This window comes from Aristolochia californica, unplaced genomic scaffold, assembly GCF_029961685.1.
Source record: "Aristolochia californica isolate CCGP_79_NKW_82.1479 unplaced genomic scaffold, dmAriCali1.0.hap1 SCAF_4, whole genome shotgun sequence".
NCBI lineage: Eukaryota > Viridiplantae > Streptophyta > Magnoliopsida > Piperales > Aristolochiaceae > Aristolochia > Aristolochia californica.
This window is the reverse complement of record NW_027182103.1, coordinates 7,198,022-7,215,928: the sequence shown is the minus strand read 5'-3', so window position 1 is coordinate 7,215,928 and position 17,907 is coordinate 7,198,022. Positions and strand designations below refer to the sequence as shown.

At 39.6% G+C, this 17,907-nt stretch overlaps 1 protein-coding gene across 4 annotated transcripts in view; it reads left to right on the top strand.

Moving 5' to 3' along the window:
- LOC137962099 (squalene synthase 1-like) overlaps positions 1 to 17,907 on the top strand; it is an 85,934-nt gene that overhangs the window by 10,836 nt on the left and 57,191 nt on the right. For all 4 annotated transcript variants that reach the window (XM_068808815.1, XM_068808812.1, XM_068808811.1 and 1 more), the window contains one exon: positions 10,614 to 10,656. In XM_068808815.1, coding sequence (XP_068664916.1) covers positions 10,614 to 10,656 — 43 coding nt within the window. The remainder of the gene's footprint in view (positions 1 to 10,613; positions 10,657 to 17,907) is intronic.

Genomic DNA, 17,907 nt, shown 5'->3' with positions numbered 1-17,907 from the left:
TTTCCTACACGTTGGAGATTTTATATGAGAAGTTGCATAACTAATGTCTCCTACTCTGTTCTGATTAATGGTAAGCCTTCTGGTTACTTCAAAGGCTCCAGAGGACTTAGGCAAGGGGACCTTTGTCCCCTCTTCTCTTTACGCTCGTTGGAGAGCAACTTGCTGCTATGACTCAATTGGCTAAATCATCTGGATGGCTAAATCCTATTTCTCCTAACCCTGCCCTTGATATAAGCCTCCTTCAATATGCAGACGATTCTATTTTCTTATGCGATGGCACTTTCAGTCAAGTTCAAAACTTAAGTGCTTTACTTAGTATATTTGAATTTTCGTCAGGGCAAAAAATCAATTGGGAAAAATCCTCTATTTCTGGTTACAATATTGAACCTGGTCTCTTATGGCTAATTATCTTGGTTGCCATATAGAGTCATCCTCTGGAACTTATTTGGGACTGCCATTGACCCCGAGTCTCCCCTCTTAAGGCTTCTTGGCACCCTGTTATTGAGCGCTTGGAAGGGAGACTTGCCACCTGGCGGGGGAAATTTCTTTCAAAACTGGCAAATTAACTCTCATCAAATAATGCTTGCAAGGAATACCTAACTATTACCTGTCTATGTTCTGTCGCCCAACATCAATCAGAAATAGAATTGATCTCCTTAAGAGGCGTTTCCTATGGGGAGGGCGAAATGGGGAAAAAAATACCACTTGGTTAAATGGGAGGAGCTTTGTAAGCCGAAAGCAGTTGGGGGTTTGGGAATTAGAGATACTTCTCTCACTAACTCTGCTCTGCTGATGAAGTGGATTTGGAAGTACAACATGGATTGGCATTTGATTTGGAATGCTTTTATCAAAGAAAAAGCAAGGCTCCCCTCTGGCTGGTGGACGTATTCATGCCCTCTCGCCTGCCTGGTGGAAAATTGCTCAACTCCTGCCTAAATTCAAAACGGCCACAAAATGCTACATCTGCAATGGAAATTATTCGAAATTCTAGACTGATTGGTGGGTGGGCCAGTCTCCCCTCAGAAGTAATTCCCAGAAATCTTCTCTCTCTCTCTAATAATTCAGAGATCAATATCTCGGACAATTGATCTAATAATGGGAGCTGGAACCTTAATCTTAGAAGAAACCTTTCTAACACTGAAGCCATCCTGGCATCCCAGCTCCTTCTCGCTCTCCCGCTCAGACATCCAAACTCTTCCCAAGATACCCTGATCTGGACCCTTGCTCTAAGGGAAATTTCTCTACCTCTTCGGCCTATTCATTCTTAGGCAACTTACCAATCCAACCAAATCACCCCGCTGCATGTGCCTGGGACCTGCTTATCCCTCCATGTGCCAAGTTTTTTGTTTGGTCTGCATGCAAAAACAAGATTTTGACCTCAGATGCTTTAATCCGACGGGGTACTCCTGTCCTGGACCCACTTTGCCCATTTTGCGCAAATGCTCCAGAAACAGCCTCCCATGTTCTCCTGACGTGCCAATTTGCCTATCGAGTTTGGACATCCTTCTTAAGCAGGATTGGTCTTCAATTCTGTACCCCTGGAAACATTGTTGGCACTATCATCTCCCTTACCGGCGCAAAAGCTCCCAAAGCTAGGAAAAATGATGTTATCTTGCTGTGTGGGGCATATTATTTGGGCTCTTTGGAAGGAACGCAACATAAGGAAATTCAGCCTCAAGTCTTTGCCTATTGAGGTGTTGACTGATCAAATATCCGGCCAGGTTTCTATCTAGCTCTTAAACAAAAAAGAATTCAAAACATTCAGTAACACCAACTTCAGAGGAAACTGGATATCTATTGCTCAGATGATCCTCCCTCGCCGACCTCATGCTATGGCTTCATGGACTTCGCCTCCTCCTGGTTTCATAAAACTCAACTTTGATGGCAGTGCATTAGGTTGCCCTGGTCCTGCAGGATTTGGTGGGGTTATCCACAATGGAAATAGTGATCTACTTTATTCGTATGCAGGTCCCCTTGGCATAGCTGACTCTACTATTGCAGAAATTGCAGGCCTTCTTAATGGGCTCAAGGCTTTCACTACCCACCTCTCTGGCCCCCTTCTGATCGAAGGTGACTCGAAAGTTATCATCAATTGATGTGCTAACCATGATTACCCCCTGTGGCGGCATTGGGACGTGTTCAATGAAATTTGTAATTTATTTTCTGATTTAAGCTGTAATTGGATCCAAATTCCATGTTCTGCTAATCATTTAGCGGATTCTCAAGCTAAGGTGGGTGTTTCTCTCCAACATTTGTTGTGGAGTCAGGCCCCCAAAGTTAGGTTTGTTCCTCTCCTTTGTTTATCAATATACGCACTTTTATCAAAAAAATAAAAAAGAAAAAGTTGAAACATATTGAGTACTTCAAATTTCTCCTGTAAGAGATACACCCAAGTACAATGACTAAAGTCATCAATGAAAAACAAAAAATACTTACTATACAGGACAAAGACCCCAAACGTCAAAATGCACTATGTCAATTAAGCGACGGCTTCTAGATTGACTGAGAGGAAAATGTGTCCGGTGATGCTTGCCAAGTTGACATGGCTCACACTGAAATGAAATACTGGTATGAAATGTGGGAAAAAGCTGAACTACTTGTGCAGAGGAGGGATGACCTAACTGAAGATGCCATTGTAAAGGTGTATCTTCAGAGTGTAATGCCTGTAATGAGTGCTGTGAGTGACTCTCCAAATAGTTCAGTCCATCTCTCTCACATGTGGAACCAATCGTCTTCCTCGTCGCGAGATCTTGGAAAACACAATGAGAAGGGTAAAAAGTAATTCAACAATTCATTACTCTTGTGAGTTGACTAATGGACAATAGATTCAAAGAAAATTTGGGAACAAACAGCACAAACTGGGGTGACAAAAAGATGACGGAAATAATGTACTCATTCCTTGAACTGAGGATATGGATCCATCAACCAAGGTAACATGTTTAATCGTAGTAGACTCTTTTTTTTTTTTTTTGAGGAAAAGTGTGAAATATATTACTGAAAGAGAGAGAGAGATACAAACTTAACTAAACAAGACCTTCCTCCACAACAAGATGTTGGAAAAAAACATTTGATTTAGCCTGATCATGCACTAAGTGATTAGCAAATCTAGGAATATGATTCCATATACATTGCAATTGAGAAGTTAAAATACATACATCATCAAAAAGATTCCAGTGACGCCAAGGTGGTTTACATTTCTTAGTACCCCAACTGTTACTGACTTGAGAATCGCCTTCAACATATAACGGTCCTACTATCCTTTGATGGAACAGTTTGAGGCCATTAAATAATCTTGATAACTATGCCGTAGTAGAGTTTGAAATCCCAATAGGTCCAAAAAAAGAAAGGAGGAGATTTCCTTTATCATCGTGAATAACCCCACCATAGCTAGCTGGTCCCGGACAACCCAATGCACTTCTGTCAAAATTTAGTTTAAAGTATCCGGCCGAGGGGGGGGGGGGGGGGGGGGAGACCAAGTCTTCATTATTGGAGGTCGAGGGGGATAAGACATTTTTGCAACCAGATTCCAATTTTCTCATAAGTTGATTCCTTCAAGGTTTTTAAATTCTTTTCTCATACGAATCCATGATGTAACTTGCCCAATAACATGATTGCTAAGAATGTTATCAGGAAGAAATTTTTTATTAAACCTTCGATTATTCCGCTCTTTCCAAAGGGCCCAGATGATGTGACCAACACAGCAAGAGATTAAAAGCTTTCCAAGTTTTGGGAGATTAGCCTTTGTAATTGTATGAATAGTTTCTGTGAGGTTTTGAGAAGAGCAGTATTCTAGGCCAATTTTGCTGATGAGAGTAGTCCACACCGAGTGAGCATAATTACACAACAATAGTATATGATCCGCAGTTTCAGTGGAGACAAAGCAGAACGGGCACATAGGATCGGCGACCTGAGTTCCGCGGCGCATTAACGAGTCCAATGTCAATATTTTATTTTGGCAAGCCATCCAAATAAGGAATTTTGCTCTTGGAGGGGCGTGTAAGGTCCACACAATTGCAGATAAGGGACCAGATTGAGCAAGGGGGGGGGGGGGGGGGGGGGGTGAGAAGAGTTTTATATGCAGCTGAGGTAGAGAACGTACCATTGGGACAAGGAGTCCATATCAGAGTATCAGGAGCTTTTCTGACACGAACCGCAGATAATCTCGTAATAAGATCAGCAACTTCAAGAATTTCTGTTTCTGTTAAAGCTCTACGGAGATTTAGGTTCCAGTTACAAGAGTTCTACCCGACCGTTGAAGTATAATCCTCATTGTTCTTTGCAAGAGAGAAGATTTGACAAAAGCTAGAGTTTAGGCTAGCCTGGCCAATCCACCAATCCGTCCAGAATTTTGTCCTACTACCAGATCCAATATAGCACTTGACGGATTTTTTGAAAACAGGAAGCAGGGCAGCTATTTTTTTCCAAACAGGAGAGCCTGTTATACCTTCCTCCTGCAGTCCACCATCCGGAGAATTTGTTTGCTTTACCGGCCTCTATATTTCGCCAGATCAGAGACGGGAACATATTGAATTTCTAGAGCCACTTCAGAAGTAGAGCTGAGTTTGTTGTTGCAGTGTCATGAATCGCAAGACCACTCTCAGCAAAAGGCTTACATACTATTTTTTCCCCATTTTGCCCTCCCCATAAAAATTTTCTTTTTAGAAACTCGATTCTTTTGCTGACAGAGACAGGATAGTGGTACAGGGATAAAAAGTAAGATGGAATACCATGTAAACAGGACTTGATCAGAATGAGTTTACCAGCTTTAGACAAGAATTTCCCTTTCCAGGAAGAGAGCCTACCTTCCAGCCACTCAATGACTAGGTGCCAAGCAGATTTTGAGGGCAAGGCAGAGGATAAAGGGAGACCCTAATAAGTACCCAGAGTGGAATCAACTGTACATCCCAGATAATTTGCCTTGGAGCTGAGAACCAGGGGGTCAATATTAAAACCCAAAATGGAAGATTTAGCCCAACTTACCTTTTGTCCAGAGGACAACTCAAAAAGATTTAGCAGGGCTTTCAAGTGCGAGATTTGAGAGAAGGAGCCTTCTCCGAAAAAAATAGTATCATCAACATATTGCAGTAAAGGAATGTCTTGGCCAGAATCTGTTGAGATAGGATTGAGCCAGCCGGTTCTTTTGGCAAATTCGACCATAGAAGCAAGATGCTCCCCCAAGAGAGTGAATAGGAAAGGGGACAGTGGGTCCCCTTGTCTTATTCCTTTCGTGGCTTTGAAATAACCGCAAGGAGTCCCATTTACTAAAACATAAAAATATGGGGAGGAGATACAACTTCTCATCCAAAATTTCCACCGCGTCCCGAAACCCATTCTATCGAACAAGTAATCAATTAGTTTCCAGTTTACTCGGTCAAAGGCCTTCTCAAATTCGATTTTAAGAACGAATCTTGGTCTGTTCGATTTTTTTAAGGTGTCAAGAAGCTCATGGGCAGCCATGGCAGAGTCTAGAATGTTTCTATCTTTGATAAATGCACTTTGGTAGGGGCTAATAATATTGGAGAGGTGGGGCCAGAGGCAGTTAGCTAGCAAACGAGCAATGATTTTATAGTAGCTTGTGGTGAGGCTGATAGGTCTAAAATCTTGGGGAAGAGTGGCAGCAGATTTTTTTGGGATTAGGGCAATAAAAGAAGCTCCAACTACCTTGTGAGTGATGCCGACTTGATGGAAATTTCGAACAAATTTGTAAACTTCCGGTTTAATGGTATCCCAAAACTTATGATAAAACTCACCATTAAACCCGTCCGGTCCAGATGCTTTGTCCTTCGGGAGCCTCATCGCTGCCAGTTCAATTTCTTCATTGCTGAAGGCCTTTCTAGATCTGTTGCCTCAGACAAGGAGATCCTCGAGTAGTCGAGTTGAGGCAACTTCGGTAAGTTGAAACGCTCTTCGGAATACAACTCTGAGAAAAACTTCACAAAGATGTTGGAGATGGAGGGGCTATCCGTAATCACTTGGTCTCCATGACAGAGGGAAGTGATACGGTTAACCCTCCTCCTGGCCGAGGCTATAGCATGGAAAAACTTCATATTTCCATCCCCTTCGGCCATCCAGCGGAATCTTGCCCGCTGTTTCCAATGGATAGGTTCGCACCAAAGCAGACAAGAGAGCTTAGAATTTAATTGACATCTAAGATTTAACTGAAGGGAAGAAATGGACCTTTGTTCTTCGAGTAGATCGAGCTTTGATATACGACGACGAACTAAATCCTTCTGAGAAGCAGCAGCAGCACGGTAGGACATAGACCACGATCGAATCTTCATCTTTAGAGCTTTCAATTTTAGGGCAAGATTCCAACCAGGGTTTGGGTGATGATTCAGTTCTTCCCACCAGACCGGGATGGAAGAGTTGAAAGCTTCCAACAGGGTCCAGGAGTTTTCAAACCGGAAGGGAGAAGGCCCCCAAGAGGGGGGGGGGGGGGGGGGAGGAAAGGTGTTGAGTTGAATAGTAGACTCCTTTAACTTAAAGAATAATGAAGACATACCTGACATATGAGTAGTGGCACCTGAATCAAGAACCCAGGTAGAGGAAAGATGCACATGTAGAGCTGACGAACCTGAGCTAGCCAGAGTAGCTGTAGGAGTGGAAGTTGGAGCCATAGATGCCGACGTAGAAGCAACAGTCAATTGTGCCATACGCTGGACTACCTGTTGTATCTCATTTGATGCTCTAGGTGCAATATGCACTGCGGGCCTAGTAGGTGTCTCTGTGGTATCATGAGTAAGAGAATTTGCCATGTGGGCTTGCCAAATTTAGCCCAACAGTTATCAGAAAAGTGGTTGGTCTGTCCATAATGGATATACTTTCTATCCTGCCTACTATCACCACGGCCTCGACCTTTGCCTTGACTGTCTCTTCCTCTGCCTCTTGTACTATTACCTATACCTTTAAAAGTTTGTGTGGATCCCAGAGTGTTCATGGCAGACATAAGGACATCTGTAACATCTTTTCCTCTTGCAAAATAATGGCAGTTTATGTGCACAGAACTTTGCTATATGCAGTAAAGAGAGATTGAACATCCTTGGAAGCTAGAAGCTGTGCTCGAACAACATCAAATTCTGGTCCTAGTCCATCCAAATTTTTTGCAATGTGTACTTGTCCATACTGCTTTCGTGTTTCCCTCTCATTAGTAGTAAAAGGGTGAAAAACATAAATCTTCAGCAATATTCCAATTAATTCACTATGATACTCTGTGACAGATGACCTCATTTGACGCTGAACATCTTGACATATAACTCATATACCCTTGAAAAATTACTGTTTTGAGTGGTCAAGTTCCTCTTCAGGTTTTAAAACCCAATTGTAAATTATTTGGTGTGGTTCCTTATATTTTTGGATGTACTTGTTTTGTTCATATGCTTGGAACTTCGGTCGATAAGTTTTCACCTCGGTCTGTCAAATGTGTGTTTTTGGGATATTCTCTTCGACGAAAAGGGTACATTTGTTATGATCCTAGTCGACGGAAAACATGTGTCAGCAGATGTGATCTTCTTTGAACGTACTCCATATTTTTCATCATCTAATGAGCTTCTTGTATCACTCGAATCTCCTTCAGACAGTCCTGTTCTTGTTGTAGTTTTGGATGTACCAGTGTCATTGAGTTCTTCATTGCCTCTTCGTGTTTACAACCGTCACTCTCGTACTTTTGTAGTGCTTCCAACAGTTATCTCTACAAAGCTCTCTTCTCATAATCCACCAACTTCCTCATTGCCTGCAGATCCTGTTGTCTCTGTTTTGGACCTGCCTATTAGTCTACGAAAAGGTAAACGATCTGGTACTTCTCATCCGATATACAAATATGTGTCACTTGATTTTTCGTCCCCATCCTTCAAGTCCTTTGCTATGTCATTGTTTACTTCTCATATACCTTGTTTAGTACAGGAAGCCTTGTGCTCTCTAGAATGGAAACAAGCTATGGATAATGAGATGAATGCTTTGGTGTCTCGAGGAATATGACATCTATGTGATCCACCTACAGGAGCTGTTATTGTGGGGTGTCGTTGAGTTTATACTATCAAATATAATGCTGATGACTATTGAATGGTACAAAGCTCGGCTGGTAGCGAAAGGGTATATGCAAACTTTTGGAGTTGATGTCGTTGAGACATTCTCTCCTGTGGCCCTACTTTCTTCGGTATGTATCTTAATATCTATGGCTGTTAATAAGGGTTGGCCTCTCTTTCAACTCGATGTGAAGAATGCCTTTTTATATGGTGATCTACATGATGAAGTGTATATGGGGCAACCTCTTGGGTATGTTGCTCAAGGGGAGTCAGAAAAGGTGTGTAAGCTGCAGAAAGCTATTTATGGACTTAAACAGAGTCCACGGGCCTGGTTGAAAAGTTTAGTGATGTGGTACTACAATTTGGGTTCTATAGGAGTCATTGTGATTATTCTATGTTCCTACTTAAAAGGAAGATTGGTATGGTGGTTTTGGTTGTCTATGTAGATGACATTGTGTTATCTGGTGATGATCTTGATGGTATTACAGAAGTTAAACAATATCTGGCCACACAATTTGGGCTCTCTCAAGTATTTCCTTGGCATTGAAGTCGCTTGTAGCAAGCGAGGTATTGTTCTTTTTGAGAGAAAATATATATTGGATATATTACAGGAGTATGGTTTATTAGGTGCTAAACCCATAGATACACTCATGGAAGTTAATCATAATCTACATGACACCCAGGGTCCTACAGTTCAGGATAAAACTCAATACCGACGGTTAGTAGGTAAACTGATCTATGCTACAGTTACCAAGCCGGATATTTCATTTGCTGTGAGAGTTGTGAGGCAGTTCATGGAAAATCCTCAAAAAGTCCATTTAGAAGCTGCTCAAAGGATTTTGAAGTACTTGAAGGGTACACCTGGAAAAGGTCTTCTATATACTCATAATGGGAAAATTGATGTACTTGGGTATTTTGATGCCGATTATGCTGGGTGTAAGATGAATAAGTGTTCTACATTAGGCTACTTTGTTTTGTTGGAGGCAACTTGATAAGTTGGAAAAGTAAGAAACAGACAGTTGTGGCTAGGTCCAGTGCAGAGGCTGAGTATCCAGCAATGACTTATATAGTTAGTGAGCTTATGTGAATTAATTCTGTGCTTCTTGAGTTTGTTTTTATGTTACCTGACCTTATAGTTATGAATTATGATATCCAGACAGCTATTTTTATTGCTAGCAACCCTGTATTCCATGAGAGAACGAAACATATAAAGTTTGTCTGTCACTTCATTAGAGATGCAATTATGCAGGGGAAGGTGGTAACTCCTTATGTAAAGTCTTCAAACCAGGTCGGAGTTTTGGGGAGACATGAACATGTATTTTTTAGTGATAAGCTGGGATTGTTTGATATCTACTCTGCTGCTTGAGGGGGAGTGTCAAAAAACAAGTTCATGGGTATTTTGGTCATTTCTTATTGTTAAGGAAAAAGTTGGCTAGTCATTTTGGGATGGGCTTTAGACCCAACTTCACATGGTATCAGAGCAGGTACTCATATGTGGGCTTACACCTAAATTTATCCACTTGTAGAGCCACAAAAGATGGCTTACACCTAAAATTATCCACTTGTAGAGCCACAAACGATGGCTTACACCTAAAATTATCCACTTGTAAAGCCACAAAAGATGGCTTACACGTGAGGGGGAGTGTTAAGGAAAAAGTCCCACATGGATTACTGAGTACAAAGATTTTGAGTTTATTACTTGGGAAAGAGGTTTCCTAAGTTGGCTAGTCATTTTGGGATGGGCCTTGGATCCAACTTCATTCTTATATTTTCAATATTACATTTTTCTTTTATAGTATGGCTATTAGATAGAGAGTGTCTTATTTTATCTCTAGTTAAATTTTCATTCAATTTAGACATGTATTTTAGGAGATATGTAATTTTGAGTATTGAGGAACATTTTTGTCCTTTTGTAAATTTTCACTTAAACCCTGATTATAAAGAAGCAGGAAAGGGCCTTTCAGGCTCGGATTCCAAGGCAGCAAAGCTGTCCCTCTTCCAGAAATCCATTTTTTCTTCTATTTCCTCCCTAAATCATCTATTTTTCAGAGTATGATAATTTCTACTTCTGATTGATTAATTTGAAATTTGTTCTAAAAAAGGAGATTTATGTATTTGATGTTTTGTAAGATCAATGTGAAAGAAGTCCTATTTGTGAATCCATAATCTCTGGACTCTGAAGTATGCTTGTGAGGATTGTAACCAATCTATATTTTATATCTTAGCAAATAAGTCAAATCTAAATTTTATGTTTGATTCCATTACATTGTCAAAATTTATTCTAAAGATACTATTATGGTAGATTTTGTGATTTATTTTATTGCCTTCTCTTCAACAAATGTATTTTTCAGGTGGTAAATCTATTAATAATACTCTTCTGAGATTTTTGTTGGCATCTGGCTTCTACAAATTGCATAACAGTCATAAAACATCAGTTTTGCCTTTAATTGCTTCAATCATCCCAAGTTCCTCATGAAGATTTTTGAAGACTTTATGCTACTTGTGGAGACGCGCATGCTGACTACAATATCAGTTCTTTCTGGCTGGAGAATTAATTTGCTATGAACTGAGCCCACTTCTTCTCTTTTGTAGGTCTGTGTGTTTTATTTGGTTCTGAGAGCCCTGGATACTGTAGGTAAGTTCCCACTCTTTTTGTTCCCTTTCCTTCCTGATTTTTAATTCGTGATAGGTTTTCATCTGCTTCCCTAGTTTCATTGCCATTTGACATTTATGATTTTTTGAGTTATATTAATTTTCTTCTTACCTTCATCCTTTTATTTTATTTTTGTTAGAAGTCAGGGGTATTTCAGTCATCAAACAATTGGTAAATCCAGATATAGAGGAGTTAAAATTGTCCAGAACGTAGTAGGTATTTAAAAGGGCCAAAGATGTAATTTTTATTTTTTCTGCCCTCTTTTATACTGCTGCACACATTCACTTATGAGGGGCATTTCGATCCCTATGTAGTTTTCACTCGAGTGACATTATAAAAGGCTGCACATCGCAGCTTGTCTCTTCCGTCTTCTCTTTCTTATTTCTTTTTCTTTCTTTTATTTTTCTTTAAATTTCCAACTTTTCATGGTATCAAAGCAATCCGATTCATTGAGGGAGGTCTAAAGCCTGCAATTTTCTCTTCTTGTAGTCTGGGACCTCTATTCCTGACCCTATTGTTTTACTTTGTTTGCTGATAGAACTCCAAGGTTAGTGCTTTATCCTCTTTCTGTGCTTAACCTAAGGGTTAATGGCTTGTGTTGCTGTCTAAAGCAATTATTAAGCAATTATTAAGTGTATTTTTGATCCTGTAAGGATTGAATGAAGTGTTGAAGAGTGGTCCGGAAGACCTGTGCCTGCATCACTCATTCTGGTGCACTAGTGTATCTGTGCAGACTTAATTAGGTACATGTATGCCTTTAATTGTTGGTTAATTGCAGTAATTGATACTTGAGGACTGTAGAGTACTAAATTTAGGTTTTCTCCTAGTTGACTTTTTGAATTGTGGGGCCTCTATGCACACTATTTCGTGCTTGATAAGGACTGATTGAAGGTCGATTGGTGTGGAATTGTTTCCTGCTATCGTTACTTGTACATTTGCTGTATTTTGGGTACATCTATGGCTAATATTGGAGAGGTAATTTCCTGAGAACAATGATTATATTTAAAATTACATCTGTTAAGTTAAATGGATCTAACTATTTGAATTGGTCAAGAACTGTTAAAACATTCCTGATTGAAAAGTGGAAGGCAAAATATATTCAAGAGGATCATCCTGATCTTAGGATTGGGGTTTGGGAGGCTGAAGATCTTCTAATTCAGACCTGGATGCTGAATTGTATGCAAACATCATGTGAGTGATCAAGTAATAAGTTGTGATAAAACGAAGGCCATGGAAAACTCTTGAATCTATCTTTGCTTACTAAAGCAGTTTGTCCCATGTTTATGAGTTATAATGAATTTTTTTAGTACGAGTAAAGGTGAAAAGATCGTTGCAGAATATTTCACAAAAATGCGTGGAGTATTTTGGAAATTGTAGAGTTTCATCCCTTCACTACAGATCCTATAAATTTGCAAGAGGACTTATCTAGGTTGCTCGATTCTTGGATGGTTTGGGGCCTGGTTATGATGCTTTACTAGCGTAGTTGTTAGTTGATGACAATGTTCCCACACTCAAGAAAGCTTGTAATAGAGTTGTTCGAGCTAAAAGTGCTATTGTGGCCAAAGGGATTAGAGATACTATGCTGGCTCGCTTCCTGGATGGTTTGGGGCCAGGCTAAAAGTGCTAATGTTCCCACAGCATTCGGATGTTGTTGCCCTTCATCTATCCTCAGCCCCCACCAGATCTAAGTTGTCTAGAGGGAGAGGGGGAGGTTGAGGACATGATTGTGATAGTGGTAGTCGTGGGGACATAAGGTGTGTGCACTGTTATCGATCCAATCATAGTTTTGATAAGCTCTCGGATAAATTAGGCAAACCAGCATTTGACCAACTCCAAGTTTTCGGGGTTTGACCCTATTCCTGCCAGCTTACTACTACGTGGGCAATCCGTCATTGCGGTCCTCACGGTCTCCAGAGGGCCCCAAGCCGTTCCTATTAACCGTTGCGGCTCCATGGCTGCTTCAGCAAAGTAGAGTACAGCTCCGTTTCGTTTTCTACCTCGGAGCGTAGCCGAATAATTCCAAGTCTCTAGCTTCTGTCCTATTTGGCACTATTTCGATACTATTTTCTTTTTTACGAGTGAACAGTAGACATGAATAGTAATGATGAATAGTAAAAATGAACAGTACTTTTGAATAGTAACTTTGGAACAGTAAAAACAAACACTGTGGAGATCATATATAAATGCGGAACATGAACAGTGATAACAACAACAGTGGAGATCATGGAAGTGAGCAAGGGTCAACTGGTAATTCTTGGAATGAAAATTCAGAAGTTGCGTCAATGCTTAGAGCAACTTACAACTGCTCCTACATCAGCTAATGCAACTTTGGCAACATCAGGTATATTTGCACTTCATGTATCCTCTTTAGTCATTATAGGTTATTGATTCCAGGGCATCAACCCACATGTTAGGTATGTGTTCTCTGTTTCCGAGTTATCCTCTACTTTCTTCTTGTAACTTTGTGAAATGAGCAGATGATTCTTCCTCGTCTGTTATAGGGGAAGGTGTAGTTCACCTACATCTTAGCTCCCTTTGGCTTTTGTGTTATATGTTCCAAAGCTTCTTGGAAATTTGTTATGTGAAAATCAACCAAATCCCTTAAATTGTTCTCTTTCATTCTTCCCTTTCCGTTGCGTATCTCAGGATTCTGGGCGTGAGAACGAGGGACTTTATTACTTAGATGCTGCTCCAAACAATCAATTTGTTGCACTTAAGGTTGTCACCGTTAGTCCCTTCTTGTGGCATTTACAGTTGGGCTATCCATCTCCATTGAAGCTTGGTCATTTTATTCCTCTCTTGCCTTCAAATTTATCATTTGAGTGTTGAGAGTGCCAACTTGGAAAGCACCACAAAATTTCATTTCCATTGAGTAGAAGTTGAAGTTCAAGTGCGTTTAGTTAGTACATTCTAATGTTTGGGGTCCATGTCGGACTTCCAATTTATTTGGTTTTCAATAGTTTTTACCCATCATAGATGATTATAGTAGTGTTGTGGGTGTACCTTCTTCTGGATAAGTCAAAAGTTTTTGATGCATTTGTTCAAATTTTCAATGAAATAAGAACTCGACCATTCAAATAATGGTTTTGAGTTTATGAATCAAAGGTTTTCATCATTTTGTGTTTTACATGGAATTATTCATCAATCTTCATGTATTTATGTCCACAACAAAAGGGCTTGTAGAATATAAAAACTGATATCTTCTAAAATTGGCACATACTCTTGTATTCCAGATGAATGTTCCTTAGTCTTTTTGAGGAGATGCAGTCTTGACATCTTGTTATTTGATTAACTGAATGCCCATCTTTGGTCTTGAGAGGAGAGTACCCATGCAAGTACTTAAACCAATTTGCGCATTGTGTAAAGTAAAACCTCGGGTGTTTGGTTTAGTATTCTTTGTCCGCTCGGTTGGTTCCAGTAATGATAAGCTGCCCCTCGTTCTACTCAGTGTGTTTTTCTTTGTTATCTTTCCACTCAGAAGGGATATTGGTATTATGAACCCAAGAAACAAGTAGGTTTAAATTTTAGATGATGTCTACTTTTTTGAAAGTACTCCTTATTTTTCTCCTTCTTTTGAGTCCCTCTATACCTATTGAGTTTCCTTTGCCCCTTCAAGTCGTGGATAGCCCTATCATATCTTCCACTTCTCCAAATAAACCATTGTAGGTATATCAATGCAGGAAAGATGCATATGAAGCAATCTAACTGAAAGAAAATAAGAAGAAATAAGGTTGAAGAGAGAGAATAAGAGGGAGATAAAGTGGAGAAGAGTAAATTGAGAAAGAAACTGAGATGGGGGACCTGCACGTCCCCCAACTTCTATTTATAGCTTAGGGTTGAGTGGTTGAGTGGTGTTAAGTTGGGTTTGTTAAAGTTGGGTCCAAAGCCCATCTCAAAATTACTAGCCAACGTAGGAAACCTCTTTCCCAACTAATAAACTCAAGATCTTCACTGATCCATGTGGGATTATTTCTTAACACTCCCCTCACGTGTAGACTCTCTTTTATGGCTCTACAAGTGGATAATTTAACAAGTGCAATTTACAACATTACCCCTACTTTAAGTGAAAACCCTAATTATCCGTATCTCCTATTTTCTGTGTCCCATTTACATGAAATTTGGTTCATAGACATAGTTTGACTTGTAGAACAAGATTACATTAAGAAATATAAATAACAACTAGGTAAAATAACCAAAATGCCCCTATTCTTGTTTTTTCAGCATTCGCCCTCAAGCAGGAGAGTATATGTCGAACAATCCCAGTTTGCAGCAAAAGTTCAGGAATTCACGTTTTCCCAGTGCTTTAGGTCGGATATCACCGAGTTGATCACCAAACCGAACATATGAAGTAGTACCTCATTCCTCATTACTGCATCTCGAATGAAGTGACAATCTACCTTTATCTGTTTTGTTCTTTCACGAAAGACTGGATTGTTTGCAATGAAGATTATTGCCTGGTTATCACAATACATAGTCATAGGACATAGGATCCTTCTGCTCAAGGCCAAATTCCTAGACAACAGATTTTTTCCACATTAGTTCATTGACAGTGTGGGGTATTGCTCTATATTCAGCTTCTGTATTTGACCGACCAACAACATTCTGCTTTTTACTTTTTGTTGATTTCTAGGGTTAACACATAAACACAAGAGATCTCAAGGGAAAGAGAGAAGAGAGGAACTCTAACTCTTAGGAGAGAGGAAAGAAGTAACCAAGGGAGAGAAAGAAGAGGAAAAGAGAGAGGTATAAGGATGAATTTGAGCCAAGAGGAAGAGGCTTGAATGCTCTACCCCATGCCTTATAGTTGTGGAAAAGTGTTAACAATGACTACAATGCCCTTAGGGCTACATTATTCAAAAAGAAATAAACATAAGAGGACATACTCCAGTTTGCATAATTACAACTCTATGCCATCTCTATGAAACTTCTTCTCCTTATTTGCTAGCCATGCCACCTGCACACGTGGGTGTCTTTTAACAATTTTTTAGCTGATTAGATTTCCTCCAAAAAATACACTATGTAGTGGTTGATTTTTTGTCAAGCTAGGCGCTTGCATAGTCAGCATCAAAGAGAACCTCAATCCTCAAGTGATTATTAGGTTTGAAAAGGAAACCTCTTCTTTGTGTTCCCTTCTAGATATCTCAAGATTCTTTGTGCGGCCTCTAGGTGAATCTTACGTGGATGCTCCATGAATTGGCTCACTACACTCACTACAAATGAAATATCCAGTCTAGTAACTATAACATAGATGAGTTTGCCTACTAGCCTTTGATACATTGTTTTATCTTTTAGTTCTGGGCTTTGATCATCATGAAGATCAAGTCCTACCTCCATTGGTGTATCCGTAGGTTTAGCCCCCAAAAGACCATATTCTTGAAGCATTTCCTCTGAGTCAGTGTTGTTCCTTCCTTGTTTCTCTCTACCTCAATACCTAGAAAATATTTCAACTGACCCATGTCCTTAGTTTGATAGTGATTTCCCAAATGGGATTGAACTGTTTCAATACCTGATCTGTCACACCCAAATAGGATGATATCATCTATGTATATCAGTAAGATAATAATTCCAGATGGTTGTTTCAGAATAAATAATGAGTGATTACAATGGTTTCTACGAAATCCTATGGATATAACCACTTGACTAAAATTTTTAAACCAAGTTCACAAACTCAGTTTTAAACCATAAAGAGCCTTTTTATGTGTCTTCCCTTGAGCAACATACCATGGAGGTTGCTCCCTATAGGCTTCTTCCTCAAGGTCACCATATAAGAAGACATTTTTTATAACTAGTTGGAAAAGTGACCAACTTTTATGAATTGCAACAAATATAAGTATACGAACAGAGGACAAGTGAGCAACTGGAGAAAAAGTCTAAAGAACATCCACTCCAAATGTCTATGTATACTCTTTGGCAACAAGCCAAGTCTTATACCATTCAATTGATCCATCTGATTTATATTTAATAGTATAAACCCATCAACACCCAACTACAACAACTCCTGGAGGTAAGTCACATAACTCCCAAGCCCCTCTATCAGTTAATGCTTCCATCTCAACATCCATGACATTCTTCCAATGAGGTTGCAAAAAGGCCTCTTGCACTGAAGAAGGAATAGTGCAAGTGGAGATGGACAAAGCAAACTTATGATAGTTATCAGACAAGGAAGCAAAGGAGACAAAATGAGATAAAGGATGGCGAGTACCTTTACGAATACCTTTATGAAGAGCAATAGGAAGGTGCAAATCACTTACCTCAGGATCAGGAGACAATGAAGAATCATGGTCGGATGTGAGGAGGGGGTCTGGTTCAGAATGAGATGGTTGCTGTCGGTGCTGGTATACGTGCATGGGTTTTTTAGTAGGAGCATCTCATAAGGCTGGAGCATATTCATCAACGGGAAGTGGAATAACCGGACTAGGTACAGAGGGTTTAGGTGGAACCGACTCAGATTTAGAAGATTTAGAAAATGAAACATCCTCAAAGAAGGTAACATCAACAGATACAAATGTTTTTCTCATAGATGGACAGTAACATTTGTACCCTTTCTGTGTTTGAGAATATCTCAAAAATACACACGTGATAGACCCTGGGGACAACTTATCCTTTGACTGATCATATACATGTGCAAAACATACACAAAGGTGCAGTAGGTAAAACAATCTGAATAGGAATATTGCCATCAAGAGTAGAAGACTGAATATATTCACGCTTCTGCTAAAAAAATAAAATCTGAATAGGAATCTTGCCATCAAAAGTAGAAGACTGAATTCTATATATCAGAAAGCATGCAGTAAGAACAACATCACCCCAATAAGTCTTAGGTGCATTCATGTGAATCAGCATAGTGCGAGCGACCTCCATTAAATGAAGATTCTTGCGCTCAACAACTCCATTTTGTTGCGGATGAACACACAAGAAGTCTGTTGAATGATTCCTTGTGATTGACAAAAAAGGGTCGAATTTAAGATTCATAAACTCAAGACCATTGTCTATATGCAAGATAGGGGTAGAAGTTGTAAATTGATTCTTTATTTCATTATAAAATAGTTGAAATACATCAAAAGCTTCATATTTTTCTCGCATGAGATAAATCCAAGTACATCTACTGAAATCATCAATAAAGGAAATAAAATACCTATGACCAAACTGATTAGTCAAATGACAAGGACCCCAGACATCTGAGTGGACAAGCTCAAAAGGTTCACTTATCTTATGAGATGAAATAGGAAAAGA